The sequence below is a fragment of the Ambystoma mexicanum genome, chromosome 11 (assembly GCF_040938575.1).
Source record: "Ambystoma mexicanum isolate Mex_15411 chromosome 11, UKY_AmexF1_1, whole genome shotgun sequence".
NCBI lineage: Eukaryota > Metazoa > Chordata > Amphibia > Caudata > Ambystomatidae > Ambystoma > Ambystoma mexicanum.
This window is the reverse complement of record NC_090934.1, coordinates 1,354,519,305-1,354,542,598: the sequence shown is the minus strand read 5'-3', so window position 1 is coordinate 1,354,542,598 and position 23,294 is coordinate 1,354,519,305. Positions and strand designations below refer to the sequence as shown.

The window sequence follows — 23,294 nt, the reverse complement described above, 5'->3', positions numbered from 1 at the left end:
GATTTCATCCTACATGATGCGGCTGCAGCGGCGTCGCAGGTTTTTGCTGATTTTGTTTAATGTTTGTGTTCATCTGGCAGAATTCGTCAGATATGCAACACCCTATTTGCGTGGCTCGCAACTGTTACAATATAAATTACCAGTCTATTTTTAGCCTCCCAGAAAAAATATATATTCCCAGGCTAGGCCATAATGATTTGAGTCATTGTATTCAGGTTGTTTATCAAGCAGCTCTCTCGCGGGAACGAGTGCTTGCTCAGGTAAGCGGGTAGGAGCGGTGCCTGCAGCTGCAAGCAGGCCTTGCAGGTAGGCTGCAGGTTCAGAGCAGGTTCAGAGCACAGCTGCCCGTGGCGTTGACATGGACTGCTGGGTTGCATCTGGAAATATGGCAGAAGCAGGCTTCCGAACAATCATATCACGGATGTTGACTTTGTATACTTAGCACTCATTATGAATACATAATGCATGGCAGCCTGCAGTATGTTGGGAAATCATTTTCCTATTATAGTTCCGTTATGACATCACTACTGACCTGTAATAAGAAAATGACATCACAAGTGCTCTGTAATCAGTTGCTATGCTTCAGTTCTGACGTCACAGTGCCTGCTGCTTGAGTCAGCAAAGAGAATTCCAGCCCCCTGCTGCAGCACTTAAAGCTGTGAAAATCTTTTCAAATTCCTTGCTTGCAGAATAGTTTTCTGTGTCACTTTACAGACATTAATTGGCCAGGAATGGTTTATGGTAGAATATTTATTTTGCGCACTGCAGCAATTTAACTTGCATAAGAAAGAATCTGCATTTTATTGCTTATTTCAAACCAAAAAAATATTTTTTTCAATGCATTTTATTAAACTGTGAACTATTTTTCTGCAGCATATTAGGAGCTGCGTTTTTGCCAGTTTAAATCCAGTTTCTATACTGATTACATGGATCAGCAAATGGAAGCTCTTACATTACATTATACAAGAGACGAGATATTAAAGAGAATGACAGTGTGTGGCCCTGTGTTTATTATAAGGAATAAAATACCCTCTAACCATGCAGAAAAAGGATATTGCAAGCGCCTTAGGAGTTCCGTGGCCTTATTATGTTCGTCGATTTGGTCTTGAAACGCCTCTGTGAGTTGTACTATCCTTATAATGTACGATAGGGGGTATATCTTCATCGATATGTGCAGGTTCATTGAGGGGCTTATCAATGTTTGCGGAGCGTGACTGTTTCTTCCAACCACCTCTGGACATAGTTCTTATGCTACCTTGAGTTTAGTGTTTTGGTGAACAATAATAGCCTCTTAAAATATATTTTCAGAAAGTCACGTTTGAGCGCGGCTTACAGACCCTCGGACCGCGTGCAGACTGCCACGAGGCGAGCCGTGTCGCCCCTGCAGATGCGCGCTGCTTGGACAGGATACGCGACTGCGCGCCGAGTCCTGACTCACCCCCGTGCACCTGCGCCCCCGTGTTAAACGCTGCCAAATAAAAGCCCGTCAACCATTTACACAACAAAGGGGATGCATCCTGCGAGGCGGGGGAGCACTTCTCACCACTCCGCTCATGGAACCAAAAAAGAAATGGGTCTCGCAATCGTTCGCTTACTGGGATATTTCACTTCACGTGGATTTTAAATGCAGATTCGTTTATAAACACTTTTCTTCCTTTAAAGAATAAAGCGCATTTAATACCCCCAAACACCACTGTAGCATTAGATTATCACAGCCATTAATGATTTTTTTCCACCAAAACCCTTCCGACCTTTTTCATCAAAGCCCTTTATTCTCAAAGGATAAATTTCCAAGCAAAGGAGGATCAACAAACTAGTTGCTTGAAAGCCTTCCTGGCGCTGGGCTGAAGTTAGGGGAGGCTTAATGAAGGCTTTCAAATCCACCAGGGCTTCAGAGTGAACATCTGACTTGGTGATTTATGCATATTAATAACCCGAGCCCTACTGAGGCAAGCTGAGCCGTGCGCGGCCCCCCGAATCTTAATGTCTCCAGCTCCGCTGGGATTATTACAAATGTAAATTTCTGAGATTCCCAGCTATTAATCTCTGTCTGTCCTCCTGTTCGGCAACATAATGACTAATTAAACATCAAAAGACCTGTACACGAGATCCTCTTTGACAGCTCCTGGCCTCGCTGTCGTCCCAAGGGGGGAATTCAAATGACAGGGACAAGGGGGGCAAGAGCACGTGAGCGTGCGCGCCACATCACCGCCATGGCGCAGAGGATCACACGTACAGGCAGCTTGCACACACCCTTCGTTTAAGCTCACGGTGGCGCATGGTCACCGCGTGAGCGGCGTTTATCAGGGAATACCTGGATCGCAACGACAAGGGCCTGATTCAAGGAGCATTTTCCAATGGGATTGCGCCATTATAAAAAGTTTCCGTCTACTGTCCGCCATCGATCCCTAAAAAATAATAAACTGAAATATTAAGGTACTTACAGAAGACGGTAGACCCGGTGGCACTTTTCTTACTTTCTTGGTTTGCACGGGTTCGGGACCTTAAATAAAAAATAAACTTATTTAACCCAATTCACATTATAGGTTTTTCTTTCATACGTAACTTCTATTTTACAGCGCAATGGTACTCGAATCTTAAAATGCAGCACAGCAAAGGAACCGTATGTACACTTGCCCTGGATTTTAGTTCGCATACATAGTCACGTGGATTGACCTTTCACCCCGGACTCTCAACAAGGAATGGGTTCACAGTGGCGCCGTGCAAACAAAAGGCCATGTAAGTGTTCACTTTCAATTGCCAATGTGAAATGAAAGATGCCTCAGACGCATGACTGCTATGGTCCAGCGTGGATTTATTTAGATGGAAAAGGTGTGATAAGCAACAAGTGATTTATTAAGTCATAAGACTGAAACGTTGAACATTTTGAAATCAATCAGGGCTAAGGTATCCTGCATACGTAAATTGGCGCGTAAACAAGAAATGAACACATTCAATCTTTCTGAAACGACAGCCAACATGAGTTTCGACCAAAAACAGGTGTTCAAGGTGGTGCAAGGTGGCCTGTGGTGTCCACTTAGCGAGAGGATGAGTCCTGAAACAGACTTTAGAAGTAACTTATGTAAGAGACCGGATTTGGTTAGGTCTGAAAACAGAGCTGCGCAGGACCATTGGATATCGGCTTAAAACCTTACTTTTTTTGGAGGCAGTTCATGTTTGGAGTATGGCCACGATGGGCACGTGCAGACAGAGCCTTTCCGCTAGTGAAGATTCTCTTCCCCAAACACTGATTCCAGGCCCCTTCTTCCTTGGTCCCTTCCTCCTGCAGATTACTTGGATGTGCCCACGGTACTCCACATATGCCTGAACTTATAATTCCGTTTTATCCTGTGGCTTTTTATTCACCACTTAGAACAGCTTCCTTAAGCAAGATCACAAGGGATTCCATACTCTCAAATTCCATTTATTTCTCACTTATTGTACTCTTCCCAATATCGGGTGCATTTAAAGGCCCCAAACAGAAGTAAGTCCCTTTAACATGAATAGCAAGATTTGAAACAAACAAAAATGGCCTGGATTTTGTTTTTGTTTTTCAAGTAAAGTTAAAGAGCCATGTGGAAAGGGGCCTATCTGTCATTACCAATGGACAAGCAGCATTTTAATTGACAAAAGGAGGAATCAAAGATCTCCGTCACATGGAAAACAGGATTTTTTAAACATTGTAAACAAAAAAGGCCTGTACATGTGAAAACAAAACATGTGTGGGTTGACAAAAGCAATGCCTATTGTGTTTCACCTATAAAACTCCAGTGACATTTGAAGAGCCACTTTGTCTTGATGGAAAATGTCAGCCCAAGGCAAACCCCGTTTCTGGCTGTGGGCAAAACTTCACAGAGGCAAAATCCCACTTTCAGCCTGGATGTCACATCTCCCATCTAATGACTACCCACAATAAAAACATCCTGCTAAAGGCGTTGAAATTCAGTGTTCCTCAGACCTGATTGCTCTGAAAGCAGGGACTTCAAGGAAAGTCACCCTTGACTGGAGCACGACCAATATGTGTGAAAATGGGGGGCGCCCACTTCAAAGGGCAAGCTTCCAACACAAAGGAGACTGATGAAGGTACAGGCCGACCAAGTGAAAACAAATGGCCGGAAGCAGATATTTCCATTTCATTTAGGCCTTTTTCTCAGCAACCATAATGTGGATTGATTTCATTTTTGTACCATTTTGTATTAAATTTCTAGGTGATTTGGGGGATATAAAATGCATCTGTGACTCTGGGAACTGTAATGGCCAGTTAAACTAGGTTTGTGGCTGATCTCAAAATGTTCCAAATGTGAGAGTTGGTGAACGGGTGGAAAATGAAATTAAGGATATGCTTAGTAACTTATATACTCATAACTGTTGTGCTTTTTATGGAAATGGTAGAAATGTGCCATATGGCCATGCTACATCAAACAGATTTGGTGGTCGGCTTATCTAATTCTCCATAATTAGCTAAATCAGAAAATATGTTTTAGTATGGCAGTTGCTAGTAAAATTATGAAGTTGTGATAGATAACTAGTTTTGCCAAAAAGTTGAAAGGAGAACAAAGGGGCGATTACAAATGGGAATTGCCATATGGTGCTCTAGACCCCTAAACAAATTCTGACTTGGAGGCTGGGTTAGAGAGAAGGGTAACTGTCCAATCCTAGTGGCAGGGATTATTGCAGGGTACTTCCCCAAGATTGTAAAATTGGTGGGGTTATCGCTGCTGTATAAGGGGGACTTCCCCAAGTCAGACGGAGACAGAAAAAGGAGAAAGACAGGAGGACAGAGAGTAGAGAACGACCATCAGGAAGGCTGCTGAAACTTACCTTCTGACAGCTGTAAGGAGACACCAGAGGAGAGTGCATCTGGGTGGAGCGGTCTGTATCTAGCAAGGCCCAAAGCTGACTGGGTCCGGAGGTGGAGAGCGGAGGCCATCTTTGAGAGTGGGATGACCAGAACCCTGCCCTATCTTTCAAGAGTGTCCCGAGATGCAGCGGTCTTTCCTGAAACTTAAACAGAGGCTTGCTATGCAAGTAGAACTAAGCCCAGGAAAACCAAAAGGTGGGGGGAGTCTGCTTGCCTTAAATCTTTTCCCTTTATAGTTGGGGGGGTGGGAAAAACTGTGTAGATCCTTCGCTTATGTAACCAGAAACATTAATTTAATGAATTCCCCATTTGCCGAACACTACGGGGTGAATTTTGTTAAAATTAAAAATTAATAAAGCTCACTTCCCAGGGTGCGCTGAAAACTATAGCCTTTAATTTAATTGGGTAATCCTTGTTGTCCAGCTGACCTCGACTTCTTTAAGGAAGAGGGGTGTCTGTTCTTAAAATCAGTCCAACTTTTTTATCCAGCTACCCCCAACACAGGCCTTTCAGTAAAGGGGGGGGGTGAATCACCATGTGTTTATTTTAAACCAAAAGTGCAGGCAAAATTATAATTGCATATGTATTTTTACCCATCTTGAAATCCTACCGCTAGCCTTTTAGGCCTGCAGGAAAATCATAATCGCACAACGGTACATAAAGGCCTTCATTATGGATCAGTGTAATTATTTTGTGAAGTGAAATTCACAGAAAGTGAATTGCAATTGTGTCTTTTTAACTCACTTTTGTGATTTATTTATTGATTGTGTTGTGCTACGGATACATTGTTTTTTTTACATTTTCATGCTAATTTCTATTGCTTTTAATTTAAATAAATACCAAAATATTTCCCGTACACTGACCCGATTCTTGGATTATTGTTAGCTCAAGGTAGAGGGATCCAATGGACATGATATGTGTCTCAAATAGGGCTAAAACAAATCTGTTAAACAGTTTGTTCAATAACCACTTGAGTGCGGAGGGAAGGGACTCCCCGTGTTGAGGGTGGCTTCTCAAACCGTTACACCAATTTAGCGGAGTCTGACATTATTGTTTGTGTAAACACTGGATCTGAGGGGTGCATGGACGATGGTTGTGCAGGGGATCTCATTTGCGGATACAGACAGTCTCTCTCGGTACCCATACCCATCTAGCCCCTGGGTACTCTATGTGATGGATTCAGTTGGCTGACCCTCTTCATTCATAGACAGTGTAGTCATGCCAGAGTGAACCGGAGGATGTGACGGGACTAACGGGCTAGTGCCGCAGTAAGTCTTCCCATCTACCGTCAGTTACTTGCTTTGCAAAAATCCGTATTCATTCTTTTCTAGTTATCTGTCTCATTGGGCTTTTTAAACCAAATCCGTGGAGAGCCTTGTGATCTGTTGTACATCCTAGACGAGGGTTCTTTTTATGATATTCAATATCACCAAGGCTTCTTGATCTAAGTCTGCCCACACTTTCTTTCCTTTCACCCTCAATTCACCTCCTTCACTTGGCACTCCTATCGAGGACTTCCCAGGAGACACCTGGGCTATTGCCGATTCATGAGATATTCCGAAGCAACCCTCAGATGATATAGGGTTCTTGCTTAGTGCTTTCAACCGGCTAGCCATTATTGGCAGGACAAGAAACAATACTTACTGGCTAAAAAGCGTAGGGGGGTTAGCTACATAACTGATCCCAGCTCCTTTCCACGCCCCCAGTGTAGTGCTTTGTATGTTATCGTCCCTGCCTATGATTTTATAATCAGCATACTTTTTGCTGCTTTTCAAACTAGGGTGGAAAAGGAAGAAATAGGTGTTCCAGAGAATGCATGAATTTACCCATGAGAGAAAAAAAAGTATAGCCTAATATTGGCTCATAAAGACTACCCGCTTTCTATTACAAGAAGGCTTTGTACCATCCCTGGAACAGCAGGCTAATCGAATGGTCAGCAATACCAGACTGACAGCATTAGGCAACAAAGGAGAATATATTACAAGTTCAGAGAATTTTTAAAAGGTTAACTAGATTTGCTTGTAGACTGCTTGTCACGCTAAGACACACTTGGGTGCACTCATATTGTACTAAATTATTTTGGAAATGCATAGGCTTCATTAAGCACAACTGCACCCAAATATTCGGTGTGCCCGTGGTAAAGAGTAGCAGACTCGGGCATAAAGTAAACTGTGGGTGTGGTTCCTTTTTTGTAGTTGTGCTGAATGAACCGATGCAAGAAAAAATAGTACTGCTACTGAAAAAGGCTCATCCTGATTTTGTCATTGAATAAAGCAAGAACTATTTGTTATATCAGGGAACCTTTGTTGGTTTTACTAATGGAATATATCCTAAAGAGAATGTCCCAAAGAAAATGTCCAGAAGGAAAGCCCACATACACACAAGGGGCTGTGGAAATAAATAACTTGTATTGAAACAAACACTTACATATATGTACAAAACATGTTTTCTGAATTATAAACAAAAACATAATATTTTAAACAAATCAATACAACTTGAACATGAGTGTTTTTGAAGAAAATTCAAAATAGAACACATAACATAAATAAAGCAAATAGGTGTTTTGAATGTGCAAATAAAGTAACATGTCTATATTTAACGACAACATATGTTCTTTGACACTACGTAGATTCAAAGTGCGTGGTGCATACATCAGTCTCCCTTGCACCCTTGTTTAGAAATGTTTTTTTTTTGTTTTTTTTAAAGGAATACCTAGGTAGTTCCAGCAGTCTTAAGTCTGCCAATGGTTGGATACCTGTTTTAGTAAGTTCTATTGGGAAAAGGTGGTCGCAAATAGCTATATGCCAACGTCGCAGGGGGTAAAGTGGTGGAAACTCCACCTAATGCATAACAATCACATATACAGTAATGTTTCACTGAACCGCAAAAAGTTGGTTCATGAGGCCCCCTTGCTTGAAAATGACGTTTCGGTGGCCATGGCTTCCATCTTGTAATCAAATCAAAGGGACGTGGAAGCCGCCTTCTTCAGGGCGATTGAGCGACCCCTGTAGTGGAGAGACCAAGATAGACAAAAAAGAGGAGTGGGTCAGTTGTCCTCTTGGTGGAGTAGTGTTTCCCTACTGGACTTTTCTGGGTGAATTAGTAAACAAAGGTGAGTAAATCAAACCTTGGAAGGAGAACACAGACCACTGTGTCCTCCGGGGAGCCAGGACCACAGACGGGCCCCACAAGACTAAGGGAGATTTACATACAGGAAAACTCGACCACAGACACGCATGGTGTGGTGTTCACGCCGGAACACGAATACCAGTCGAGTCCCACTTCTGACTTAAGCACAGAGGAGCGCACAGGATTTAATCAAACTATCTCCAATGCTCAGAGGTTCTTCATTCACTCCTGGAGCGAGATCTATATACCTCAGACAAGGGTGGACGATACTGTCCCCCCTTGAAGAACAGCAAACTGTCCTACAACCTGCTATGCCTAGCCCGGGGAGCCTGCACGATCAAGAGTGTTCCTACAAGTTTTTGTGGTGAGACTTTTATTTAATACGCCCGCCACAGGCAACTAGAGATGGGAGCAAGGACGGAGTCTACTCTCTCTCTTATATCAGGCCCCCACTCTAATTTGAACCACTGTCCAATATGCAATCCTTCCAAGATTTGATTTACTCACCTTTGTTTACTAATTCACCCAGAAAAGTCCAGTAGGGAAATACTACTCCACCAAGAGGACAACTGACCCACTCCTCTTTTTTAGGAGGATATACAACAGAGAGGATATATAAATATCCCTCTGAGAGGCTGCACAGAGTTTCAATTCCAACAAACGGACTGGGTGGGGAACAGACCCAACAAGTCACTCAAAAAAGGTTCAAATAGGATATAGTTGCAACTGGGATATAGCAGAAAAAACGCTGATACGGCTTAGGCGTCAATCAAAATGCAGGCTGTGCCAAGTTAACCATGCAAGGATGGCCAAATAAGGAACTGACCAAGTTTCCCTATTGTGGGGGGAAAAAAGTCTCCAGGAGTGAGAATACTACAGTCTCTGGGATACAGTGACTAAGCAGTTCTTGGTTCACAGTTACATTCCTAGGGTTACAGCCACAGGAATGTTGCACCAAACCCCTTTGCGGAATATCCTCTTTGTAGTATTATAGCGCCATGCCCGCCATTTAAAATATGCAGCAGGAGAATAGTGCCTGGCCCCTTTATCTATTCCCTGAGATTAGAGACCCTAAAGCAATGTTTGAGATATGGTGCACTTCGCAACTGTAACATGCTCAGTCCCCCCCTCTCTATCCCTCAAGGGGCATTATATCCTTTCTACTTCAGGCCAGGAACTCAACCACTTGGCTCTGGCAAGTCTGGTAGCCATTTTCAGGATCCTCAATGGACATCTTCTGGGGTCTCCACACAGCCCTAGTCCTTAGCTCCACAGCTACCCAAGGTCCTGCTGCAGGTGCTAAAGCCTACATGTATCTTCAGTGTGCAAGATCTCCACCGCTTCTCCCGCTCTCCTGTCCTCATGTTCTCCTACATTCTTTACTCTTATCGCTCACTCTCCACCCTTTTACCAAGCCCCAGCCATCACAAGTTCTCTGGACCCTTGGCCTTATATATGCCACCATAGGCCATTTGTTGCTTCCTGCTTTGTGAACCCCTTAACATATTTATGTAATTTGGAGAGGATTGATTGTTTGGGGTCAATTAATTTTCTCCCACTGGTATGGGTCGATGGCTCTACAAAGTGAATGGTATGGCAGCCATTTACCGGTTAGGCAGAAGTCTCGCCCCCGGTCTGTCCCTCATGAATCTGAAAATCGGCACCCCTAGTTCAATCTACTTTTGAGGTACACAATGCCTGTCTGCAGCCTGCGCATCTCATCAGCCGTTTGGGTAGTGTCACAGATTAACCAGAATCCATTAGAAATAATCCAAGGGTTTTTATGGAATATTTGTGGACCCTAGAGGTGGGTCAGTTGGTCTCTCTTGCTCTATCCAACCAGAGATCCCAGGTTAGAGCTATTGATCAGTAAAATCCTACTGTCTGTCTTTACTTAAGCTTAGGATGTTACTCCAAAATTATGCCTCTTTAAACTCCCTCAGGAACCTCCGATTTGTATCTACTACGCACAGATTTCAGTGTTCTATAGGTAATTAGGTTGGTGCTCAGTTGGATTCAGGGTGGTACACGTGCATATTTCTCTGTACTCTTACGGTTTCCCTAGCAATCTTCTATCTCTATGATGTTTCACTCTGCCTCACTTCTACCCCCCTCCTTCGATGTTAACTCTTCTCTTTCTACTCTCTCTCTACTACCACTACTCCGCCTCCTCCCACACGATTATTCCACCTTTCCAGAGTACTCTGCCCCCTCCCATACTATTCCACCTCGTAAACTACTACTCCTCTCAGATCACTACTTAACCACCCTCCCTTCACTCTGTGCCAGCCTTCTCACATTCATCCCCTTACACAACCCCTTCTATAGACTTGTCTCTCTCACACACACACACACACACTTACACTGCAGAACCGCTTTCACTCTCAAACAAATGACTCACTGTTTCAGTCTCCTCCAAAAGCAGTCCTCTCTTCCTTCCTCCTGTTGGTCTCTTGTTACCCTTCGGTTCATAGTGACTGTTTCGACATTCAAAGTTTCGAATGACAAAAGTTCCGACACAAAAGTGTCGAAATAAAAAAGTTTAGATTTTTTATTGGGGGTGTCCCCCAAACCCATTTTCTTTAAACACTTATTTTACTATACGAAATAAAAATAAACCCTTTAATATTAAAAAAATACATTTGAAACTTTTTTTCCGACACTTTTGTCATTCAAAACTATTGTTTCGAAACTTTGACTGGACAGCGTACCCTCCGCCTCCCCACTAACCGCAACTAAGTAACTCAAACTTCCTACTGTGTTTAAATCCCTACAATTGGGTGCCGCTCCCTGGCCAATCGGGCTCTGATCCTCCCAATTGTGTGTGCATCCAAAAATTGTAAATGGGGGACAAGGCCTGACCCACTTTCTACATTGGGGTGAACTATCTGAAATACATGGCGGCATAACTGGATTAGCGCGATGGGTCTTATATCGAGCGCCAATGCAGTGAAGCTTCAGTGTACATAGGAGTTTCGTCTTCTGTCCCCTACGTGCCTCGTTCCTTGGTGGTTTAGGGGAACTTGTTGGTATGACGTGAACAGAGCGTGGGTATTAGGACTTTGTCAGCTTTTCCAACCCTACTGGGAGGTTGGCTTAATCCTCCCCTGGTTTGAGTCCAGTCCCTTCCTACCATTCCTGACAAGGCTAGGGTCTCTGCCTTGTCAGAGTAGATCCACACTTGAGTGCTGTAAGCAAGCATTTTCCTCCTCTCTCCAGAAGACCATTATTGTAGGTGCAGTCCTGCAGTTTCTTTGCTGATGGTCCTGCTTGCTCACTAAAGGGCATCAACTTTTTGGGGCAAGTAATGCTAGACTCCGTAGCAGTCACAGATTCCCACCTTTAGATAGTCTCATGGATTCCTCCTCAAGAGAACATGATCAAAGCAAATTGCTCTATGGTCGGTCGGGGGGGGGGGTGGAGTCTCCAGTGCCCTGAACTTGCATATTAGCCCTACAGGGGTGATGCCAGCCACACAGCACAGGTCAGATGCTTTGTCCAGTTCCCACCTCATACAAGTAACTCTGGGATCTTGCTAGTTCACCCTGGTAGACCGGCATTCCAGGGCTGCAGATCCTACAGCCTGCTCACCCCTCCCCACCCCGCCCACCTACTATTTCGGGCCTTTGAATTTTCAAGTACTGCAACAACATGAAAATAACTGAGAAAAACACCCTCAAACCTCAAATAATTACATTTTTGTTTATGTTTCTTTGCAATCATAAATGAAAGGACCATATCCAGCTGAAGCATAGTATAAACACAAGAAATTTAACTAGTCCATAATGTCTCTTTGGTACCTATCTACAGGATGTGCCCGAAGCGACAGGCCTTTAGAAACTGTAAGGTGTAAAAAAAAAAAAAAAAAAAAAGAAAACCAGCCCAAATATATTTTTGGCTAGGAATTTGTCCATCAATGCCAAAATCTCCACGTTACGGAAAACTAGCTTATTATATCTTAAAAAGAACAACGCCCTATTTTGGACTTTTCTAGCTCAAAGGGAATACTTTAATGATTTCTAGTACTGATTATGCTACGATTTTGTATTTATCTGAGACTGCCAAACTACAACATAAGTCTGTAGTTTCTACAGAACGCAATTGCGTTTTGATGTAAACACCACATCATATACAGATCATGCCGGCCCTTGCCGCGGGAGGAGAACATTTGTTTCAAGACAGCCTGCACTGCGCACAGGGCCCCTCCTATAATTAATGCCTGAAGTTTTTGAGAGACCAGTGAATAAAATATACACCCAAGCATAATTTTCGAACTGAACATGGACTAAAGCCAAATGAAGCCCCATTCAAGAAATACTGCATGAAGGGAATTCATTTTCTGTCCCGGTCACTTTCTTGTGGAACTCTGTATAAACACACTTAGGAATGCAGGAACCACAGACAAATGCAGGAACCACCTCTTGGTTAATAAACAGCAGGCGACATCCGTTGGTTTTCAAATTATAATACATCATTGCAAACATAGCACCAAGTGGCCACGTATGATGGGTATCTGGTCATTGCATCTAATGCCATTCCATCTAATTTTTTCCATCTAAAACATGTGCATCGAATGCATGTCTTTGGGGGTAAAGGGTTAATTTTTGTTCAGGAGGATTTCAAAGGGTAAGAAACCGGGGCTTGGGGGAACCCCCTCGCCAAAAAAATTGAAAGAACAAAAAAAAAAATGTATTTGATGCAAGACCATACACGATATAAAATACATTCACTTGAGATGATTCGAGGATTACCCGGGGAATTAATCGCTGTTCCAAGCCTTACCTTGTCCCCGCCAGCTTGTCCGCAGTGAGAACTCATGAGGCGATACATAAGGTCTACAAGTTCTGCGGCATATACGCTAATGTCCGCTGCGCTGCAGTAATCTGCTCATTAAATAGTAACAGAATGTATACATTTGGGATTGATCAGTTGAATAACTATCGATTTTGACCCAACTGTAAGGAACTAACCCCTTTTAAATATGAAACCCAGCCCCTGATGACAATTTAAAGAGGTTATATTGGAATAATTTTGAAGAAAAGCATTCGAGAAATAAAATCATAAAATTTACCAGGAGAAAGGATATTTACATAGAGAAAATGAGTAGACTTACTGGAAAAGGGGAGTTTCATTAAATACACAGAATAATGTAAACAATCATCATATAAATTAGGGAATATGGTTATTCCTGATTCAAAGGATTGTGTTGATCCTACAACAAACATTTACAAAAGCAAAAACTGAAAAAAATATTCTTTTCCCAAGCCACTTGTCAAAGACTAAAGATATGCATGAATACAGTTTACCATTAAAATCAGAGGGGGTTTCAAATATTTACACCAAGTTGCTGTGTGCTAAAAAAGAAAAGCAAGAACCTTTGCAGAATCAAGAAGATTCACTATGTAACGCTATCAATATTCAGTCTGTGCTTACAGTCTAGTGATTGTGTCTGCTATGTCAGGAGCAGGCTGCGATAATTTAGAGATAGTATTAAACAGTTTTGCAGTATACAAAATATTGACAATCTAATATGAGTAGAATTAATATAATTAACCACATACCTAAACACTACATGGGTTAACTGGCCTAGAACTGAGAAAGAATGAATGTGGACAGATACAAGATCTGGGATTATTAGCAATACAGCAAAATACTAATATTGTAATGTTTGTTTGTAAGACTGAAGAATACATTTAATTGACATATCCAATAATGTAAAGTTTCTTTAGGTGCATGGTGAAGGATCAAAGCCAAACAGCTCTGGGCACATGGAGAGCACTGGTTGCCAATTAACGTTGTCCTGTGGCAGACTGCATTATATACCAGGCACAATTACTTCAAGATCAGTCTTGGCAGCCAGTGTAGGTATCCCAGTGCTGGAGTCACTTGCCCCCACCCCTCCATGTGTGTTTGACTATGTGTCAAACTGCAGGCTCTCTAATTTTGTTTATTGGTTGCTGTGGAGTAGCCAAATATTCCATATTAGAGTAGTTAAGACACAGGAAAAGATGGGCCTTTATCAGCATTATATGATGAGAACGTAAAACATTTAAAATGAACAAATAAGACTTTTGGGTGAGTCTGGCGTGCTGAAATGGTCAGAGGTTTGACCATAATCAACCCCTAATTCCACGTATTGTCCACTAAGACTGGGGTGATTCCCCACATTGAAAGCCAGAGTTCAGAGATACAGTGGAGGATCACCACCTCCATTTCACTGGCATTGAAATTGACACTTCTATCCATCCAATTATTGATGGCTTCCATACAGTTTGAAGACTAGATGATGGTGGTAGCTCCACCGAGTAACAGCAATATCCCAGTGTCAGTGTCATTGAGGAACACGAGAACATGCAAGTGGGATACTAGAACTATAGGCTGGCTGCATAAATTGAAGTGGAGCAGCGATGGAGCAGAACCCCGAGGGATGCCATACAAAATGGTAAACTAGATTCAAATGGGATAGGGACGGTACACAAGAATGTACTAATTGCAAGGCCAGATTTTGGATTCTAAACCTCGATAGGCATCCAAGAAGGGTGGCATGGTCTTGGGTATATAATTCCTTGAGAAAAATCAAACAAGGCACTGACTCTTCCACCATCCTTCTAATGTTGTCCATGTGGCAAGGGGGATAGGAGGCCTACCAGGGATAAATCCAGTGCCAATCCTACCCCAGAGAGGTACGGTGGCAGTTCGGAGGAACCACATTCCTGTTCCCTCCCCATGTGCTATCTTGTATATGTGCAGTACCAAATTGCAGAACTCAATACCTGTGACCCACAATGTTGGGATAGTTTCTCTTCTCATTCCAGAAGCTTAAAATGTAAAGTCAAATACCCACAAGTAGAAGAATCAGCACCCCACAATGAGCCCTGTAAGTGCTCCGGGGGAGAAAAATCACCCAGAGATCTGGTTTCCACCGACTCCAACGTACACAATTGCCAGGCTACCGTACTTAGCAGAGCCACTCATTTAGGGATGAGGCTGCTCAGGCCATAGCATTGTTTGTTGCTTTACCATTGATAAATGTACCATACATCAAGGGTAAGGCACGTGAACAGAGTTACTGCGTGAGCTAGCTAGGACAACTGTGTCAGTGTGCATTTACTTTCTTACTGTGGAATGGCATTTGTTACCTTTTACTTGGCATCAAGTGTAAAGCAAATGTGATGAGTGTCATTACATGGCTGGACTGGCTTACATTGGTGGCTTCTGTCTAGCCATATAACCTTTGTGTGTAATTGCATTTTTGTACTTTGCATCAAGAGTTAAAGCAAACATAAGTGTGATTGCGTTGTAACACTGGCCTAACTTGGTATAGCCAGTCTGGATACATTTTCCTTCTGTTGCAAGGCATTTCTTTACTGGCTGGGTGGCCTTATAGGCTAAGAATGGCATATATTGGTGCAGCATGCATGGACGTGTATGGCAGGTTTCATAGACTGGCATATGTTGTCGGCAAAGGTATCATCAAAATGTGTTGCAAGATGGTCCTGTGCATTGTTGGTGACTTGCATCTATTAGGTTTTTCATGTGAAACCAAACCAAAACTGATGCAAATTGTGTTACTTATTATCTAAATTTTCAAAGAAAGTGCTGTAAAATGCAGAATTGTATCCCATAATTTTACAATATTTCCCTGGGGGGAACCCCCAAACCGCCCCTTGCATATTAGCTGCATACATTTATGCCCCTCCAGTTCAAAAATTCACTAACAGTAAAACTGTTCACAGCATCATGGAAGGCAGATGCTACACACATTGCATTGTGGGTCTGTTCTTTACAAAGGTGTACACAACATAAAACGGTCAGGCACTGCTGAGTACTTTCAGGCTCCCTTTACATTGGCTCCTTTTACTTAAGTGCTATGGCTGGTCAAATCATTGTATTTCCCTTGAAGATGAGCAGCGGGGCAGTAATCAGAAGATCCTCAATATTCAAAACCGACCCGTTTGGCTAGTTCTTGTTTTTTTTATTTGTGTTTTAGTTCAACACAAACACAGGCAGCAAACATTATAAGATCAAAATAAAATAGCAACATTAAAATAGTTAAAATCTTTAAAATTATCATCGAGCATAAAAGAAAATTCTGCTCTATTTGAAAAAAGTGCTAAGTGTGTGTATAATAGATCCAAAAATCTTTGGTTTTTATTGAGTTTATAATTGTGTGCTAAATTGCCCAACGTGACCATATCAAGGGGGCCCGATTTCGGGCAGTCAGTAAAGAGGTGCCTTGCTGTTTCTGCATTACTGGGAAAAAGGCAAATTCGACAGAATCTGTCCTTTTGAGTAAATTGCCAGAGAGTTTGCCAAATGACTTGCAATGGGAGTGGATTAGTGTGCATCAAGAGCCGCAAACGGCGGACCCCTGGATGCAGGTTTTGCATGAGATACAGTTGGGGCTTCCTGTAGGCGTGAGTACCCATGATGACTGGAGAGTAGCCTCTTAGCATTGTAAGTGTTCATAGTTGCAACCTCAGTCCCCTGTCAAGCCTCCTTGAAAAGGCCCCCTTTAGACTTCAAAGGACGCACAATGGTTGAGATCAGGTGGCCAATTTATAATTAAAGAAATCGTTATTCAACTTCAAATAGTTGGTCCCCTTCAAATATGGTTCCTTATGAAAACTGTTGCTCAGTAATGCTAAAAGGGGGGCACTTAGGGGTCCTAATAGTTTTTTATAAATAAATCTGGTCTCCTTTTCAAGGCTGGGCCGTGTAAAGAGCTAAGCCTCAACTCCAAACGGAAAAATTCCATTGAGGTCGAACTAGGTAGTTCCAGGATCCTCTGCAGTAGCAGCCCTTGGAGCTTGGTGAGCCAGCTCAGATCGCCGATTGCCAATGCCTCTAGCTCGTATAGGATAGTCTGGCAGAACCACTGTTTACATAGTGTAATGATGGCATGTATTGTATAGCCGGCATGCTGGTGTGCTTTCCTTGTCTTAAGCTCAATAATCCTGGTATAGCTTGCCCGATTGGTGAGATCAAGACACCGATATTTATAAGAGTGTGTGTATTCAATCTCACCGAGTACGGTAAGCAGAGTAGGCTGGTTCACCTTCCTTATGGAGGAGAGCGTACATTTTGTCTTACCCAAAGTCACAGATAAATCTTTATTTATTGCATACAGCGGAGGCTCATTTATCATGGCCTTCATATCTGTAAAAGTCTGCTCTACCATGTCTAAGTCATCAGCATAACCCATTGAGGTTACAGGCGTAGATCCTATTTTAGGGGGGCATTTAGCGTGGTTCTCCAGATGTGTCGGGAGGTCAGATATATATAAATTAAACAGGGGAGCCAGCACACAACCTTGCTGGACGGCCCGGTTTACTCTCATATGATCCGACAGATATCTGCTGTTCCCCAAGCGCATACGAACAGTGGTGTTACTGTGGGGTGCTATAATTATTACCAGCAACCACGCCAGACAGTTCATTATTACTCTTAGCTGTCTCCACAGTAAACCACGATTGACCTGGTCGGTCGAACACTGCACGGAGGTCCACGTAGGTTATATACAGTGGAGAGCTCTGTTTGCATCTGGCCCTTAAGATAAGCGCATCCAGCAGCCGTATTATGAAGAGGGCTGGACCCTGGACGAAACCCAGTTTGAAAAGGTAGTCATTCGATTGCGGTGGCCACTGGACTAACATGTGAACACCCACATTTTCAGACGTGTTGGAATTATCTGGTTTATAGGAATCTTTTGTAAATTATTTAGCTAAATGTTTATCTCTATTATGCGCACTCGGAGGGCATGGCACAATGTGTCAAATGAAGACCACTGTGGCTCTCCATCTGTATATCTGACCATTTGCTTACATTTTTGGACTGTACGTTTTTCTGATTAATGTCTACACCAAAAGGGCAGGTCACGAACGATAGATTTATTTCCTGTGTAAGGTATTGCAAATATTTTTGCATGACCATGTGCAAATAAAGTACGATCATTAAACTAAACAGTCGGTGCTCTGCCGTTTTACGAATCTTTCTTTTTCTACTTAATTATCCTTAAGGTTGGTTATTTGGATTTTAAATTTAATTTAAAGTAAAGCACTGACCATGTGATGGAATATTGGAGCACTGTGATATGCCCATAAAGAGATTTCTAAGAAAAGCTTTTGTGGAATTTTAATAATTTCATGACCGAACACGAAATTAATAAAATGTTTTATATGTGCACTTGTGTAATACAATTTCTTTTAAATCATGTACAAGGAGAAAAATGATAATGTACACAGAACGTGTGGTTGACTAGGGGAATGAGACACTAACCCAATAATAGTTGCCAGGCCTTTTAGTTCCCTGCAATTTTCCTCAATGTCAATTCCCAAATTCCTTGCAATTTAGTTGGCAATTGTATACTGTTCACTATAAAAGTGCCAGTGTCAAACTACCCAGGTAGTAGAGTGTGGTGCGGCCATATTTCCTGATCTGGTAGCTGAAAAGGATACTACTAATTTTAAAAAACAAACAAAAAAAGATAATTGCAAGACGACACTACAATGCCATACATACTGAAGTGTCACTGGGCAGCAGCGCCTGCCAAGGCAGGCAGGAATAATGTGATGAATAAGCAAAGACATGCACGAAACACCGCAGGACAAATAAGAGGACAGTCCTGCCAAGGAGCTCCATTGCAAAGTAAATGTCATGGACACACCACTAGTGTCACCATACACATACCGAGCAGCAGAAAAGGTCAGACTTAATTGCATCGCGCAAAAAAAACAACATTTGACCTGTGACCTAGATACATACATGCATGCATGCATGCATGTTTCTCAAGAAAAGCAACCACCAAGCTAAATCGGCAATAGGTGTAATAGTGTGGCTTTCTGACTGTTGCAACCACTACATGCAACAGCCACAGTTATAACATGCCTGTAATCCAATAAATGTCCTCCAATTCATAAATTAGCAATGCCTATTAGAAATTCAGTAATTGCAAATAAACTATTAAGTGGATTATGTACATAAGTGTATCATTTGAATATAATTATAGTAACCATGAAGGTTCAAAGAAACATATGTACTGATATTATGTAAACCAGAAATATTTCAAACTTAATAAAGTGTATTAAAATCACAGACTGACAGAGAATCATAACTAATCAGCCTGACAGAATAAGAACACGCTCAGGAAAAAGCTGTGCATTTATCATATGAAGGAGCGTGGACTAGTGCCCACTTAAGACCCATTAGCAGTTCACAAAACGCAAAGGGATTAGTCATAGGGATGGCATAAAAATGGCTCATTGTAAGGACAAGCACCACCAACTCGTGGTGAAATATACATACCCTCTTTTCTAATACAGATGTGAGAATCTGCGAGCCATGTAACCGCTCTATGTGCTATCCAGTCTCATAAGAAAAGAGCCGCAGATCTAGGTGCTATCCACAGTCTCATAAGAATAAAGCCGCAGCTCTAGGTGCTATCCACAGTCTCATAAGAATAGAGCCACAGCTCTAGGTGCTATCCACAGTCTCATAAGAATAAAGCCGCAGCTCTAGGTGCTATCCAGTCTCATAAGAATAGAGCCGCAGCTCTAGGTGCTATCCACAGTCTCATAAGAAAAGAGTCGCAGCTCTAGGTGCTATCCACAGTCTCATAAGAATAGAGCTGCAGCTCTAGGTGCTATCCACAGTCTCATAAGAATAGAGCCGCAGCTCTAGGTGCCATCCACAATCTCATAGGAATAGAGCCGCAGCTCTAGGTGCTATCCACAGTCGCATAAGAATAGAGCCGCAGCTCTAGGTGCTATCCACAGTCGCATAAGAATAGAGCCAGAGTTCTAGGTGCTATCCACAGCAGAAGCTCTAGATGGTATCCACAGTCGAAAAGGAAAAGAGCCATGTGCATCTGTCGGGCTAGGTCTAATAAGAGTAGGTTAAAATGTTTAAAGTGTTACTCCACTTCCCATGTGTTGGACCTAGAAAGAAGCCCACTTTCTTTTGATCCATACTTGACATGCTTTATCTTAGTGATAACCAGTAAACCCATAGACCATGTAGGTGCTCTGTCCAACCTCTTCCATGGAGCGTAATACAAATAAAGGCATTGGTGCACACACCCCAATATCGAGTCAATTGCGTCTTTGTACGGCCTTAACACAGTACACCTCTGTGTGCAATGTGGAAAAAGTCCCTAGTCTCCTCACAGTGTGCGCCTGAATGCCCTTTGGAACCACAAGCCGTTTTGAAACCTTTTTATGCAGTGCAGAATCCATCTGGAGATCGTCTATTTAGATTTTACACCACTTTCTTTGGACCTGAAAACCCACAAAACAACTCACTGAACTGGCTTGAATGGCACAGCCGCAAGGAAAGCTAAAACCAGGTTGTGTTCCAAAGAACAAACAAATGGCTTTAGAGGGAAAGCATGTTTCCGGCCCTTGATAAACTGGAGAACCATGGGGAAGGCAAAGTAAAAACCTTGTTCAGGAGACCTATTAAAAATGGAAAGAGGCCCCAGAAGAACAAGTTACTTACCCCTGGTAACTTTCGTTCAACTGGATATTTCTCCCACGTAATTCCTCATCTTTCGATACCTTCCCTTCCAGCGTCAGCTGCTTCGGAATTTTTTTTTTTCAGCAGAGGGCACTGTGCCTCGATGTGTTCAACTTGATGTGCCTCGTGGGCCTACGTCTCGGGGCAGCGTAAGTATAAATTACACGCGCAGCGCCGGCTACTTCAGTTCAGTTTTTTTGCCTTCTTCCCTCGGGATTACCGGCATTAACGCATACAAGACAGTATCAGACGATGACTGAACGCAAGGTGTAATGCGCTGAAATATTATTGCGAGGCTGGGAAGGGCGGTAAGGAATACGTGTGTGGAACATCCAGTCGAAAGAACGTTACCAGGGGTAAGTAACTTGTTCTTCGAATGGATTGTGTCCTCCCACATATTCCTCATCTTTAAATAGACTCCCAAAGCAGTGTTGGGTTTGGAGGAGAGAGTAAGAATTTTCGAATCCTAAGATTACATTTTCATGTTTTGTCATGGATAGATTGCAGAATCGCCTTGCCAAATCCTCCCTCCTGGCCTGAAGCAGAGTCCAGGCAGTAATGTTTTGTGAAGGTATGAATGGTAGATCGGGTGCTGCAGCACAAATGTCATTAATCAGAACCCCGCTTTGTAAAACAGACGACGTAGCCTTCGAATGGCATAAAATCTAACAGTAGGTCCATTAACGAAATGAGTCGACATTTATTAAGACTTCTCTAAATACATCCCTTGTAACGTCCCATCTACATTAAACGCCACTCTACAGCCTAAACACATGCAGTTTGCCTGTGAATAGCTATCTAACTAGCCAATATTTACTTTTAACTTCCATCCCAGTCCATAGCCTTATAAATACTAACAAGGCAAAACGGGGCTAGAGCTACATAAGCACCATAACTACAGTGTCCTCTAAGCATAATCCTCACTATATTCAAGGATGAGTATTCTAACCTCCTAACGGTTCTTTAATAAATAGCACCAACATTTGACGCTTACCACCTAGTTATGAGGGTTACTAATTAAGAATTAAGCCACATCTAAAACAATGTTATAGTCATATTATTAAATATATAAACACCCCCTTAGAAACTATTTGGGTGAAGGGCTTAGCATTAACTACGAGTACACGATACAGCTCCGCTCGATTAGCCAGACCAAAAGTAATAACTAAAAATGGACTACGAACGCCTTATAATATCCCCCACTCAAGATGGCGACCGCAACTATGATCAGTACGGCGCCTGGCAGAGTTTAAGACAGAAGCTGGAGGACGCTAGTGAAAGAACTAATAAGAATAAGGTATTTTCCCCATTCCCAGAAATAATTAACAGCAGCAAACTTAGAGTGATCTAAAACCGTGCGGAATACTCCGCATACAAATGTGAAATAACACTGCTGTTTTCGCCGAGGTAAATAGACTTAAATATATCTATTCTCCATCCTCTTTAGTTTCACCTAGTCACCATCCCATGCTGACAACTAATACACCTCCACAAGGAAGAGAGGTACAGAGGAAAAACACCATAGGAATACTACTGCTTAAGCTAGCGACATCTCGCTCAAGGTAAGCTTAATCAGACGCTATCCTTTAATTTAAGGTTTACCAACAGCCAAATTAACACTGTCTAAACTAGACTCTACCCATGGTTTCTTACAGGCACAATCTGGTGTCTAGCCACTCCACCTACCATGCAAAAGACATAAGATTCAAAGCTCTAAAATAACTAAGAGAATCAACTAATAAGGAATAACGCCATAAGGACATAGAGCCTCCTAACAAGAGGTGAGCTATGATTGCACTATCTTCATGCACTGTACCGTATGAGCCTAACTCCCATGTCAATAAACCAACTAAATTATGCAAATTAAATTTGCAGGTCGTTTAATACTCAATAAAGAGCCAAGAGCAGACCAAGAGGACAAAGTCCTGCTATATCCAGAAAATTACCTCTTAATGAGCCACTCGACCTGACAAGACTAGGTAACTAATTAACCTAGCCATGTCTGATAAAATGAAATGTCTTAGACGAACAAGGAGTACTTACACCTCTCTTCTTTTTGTCTTTCTGTTTTATATAAACAGCTGCAGAAAGAACATTCATGTTCGTTATTTAACACCACCAACAGGAATGATTATCGAATGATATATGCATTTACAGCACTTCCTGCAGATGTTTTTACTGTAACTATTTAGATACAGTGACACTACTCCTGAAGAAAGTTCAGAGAAATATTAGAGAACTGAAACATGTCGAGTTTTCTCCATCTAGTTTAGCACTTACTAGTTTGATGAAATAGTTACCCCACAACAGGGGCTTATGATCAATGCAAGGCAGTAATACATTTCCTGCAGAGATCGCCTACACTATTAGCCAACTAGACATTTGCTATAAGATTGTATCTAAATCTACATGTCCCAACTAAATTGTCTGTTTTTAGACAGTCTGTTAATGTTTTACTATTGTCACGACCCTCGCCCAAAACCCCCTCTGGCAAACCCATTGGCCATGTGGAGTCAGGACTCGGGCCTCTAGAGCCTGGCATCCTCTTCAAAAGCCCTCATGGGGCCAGTCCTGGTGCCTATGGTGCCAGGCTCATACACCATGAATAAACAATGTGCTTGGGAACTACTTTATTATTGTCAGCCAACATGGAGGGATCCACATAGCTTGGTTCATAAGAACCAAGCTATGTGGATCCCTGTTTGGGGTGTGGTAGCCTAGGGACTACTTTTCCTGGACTATTTTATTGGGGCTATTTAAACCACACCGGAGCAAGACAACACGCTTTGCG

The 23,294-nt window shown here is 42.4% G+C and overlaps 1 protein-coding gene across 6 annotated transcripts in view; it reads right to left on the bottom strand.

Annotated features, from left to right (window-relative positions):
- The window catches only part of TCF12 (transcription factor 12), a 1,064,187-nt gene that overhangs the window by 302,910 nt on the left and 737,983 nt on the right, over positions 1-23,294 (bottom strand). For all 6 annotated transcript variants that reach the window (XM_069624898.1, XM_069624900.1, XM_069624899.1 and 3 more), the window contains one exon: positions 2,445-2,503. In XM_069624898.1, coding sequence (XP_069480999.1) covers positions 2,445-2,503 — 59 coding nt within the window. The remainder of the gene's footprint in view (positions 1-2,444; positions 2,504-23,294) is intronic.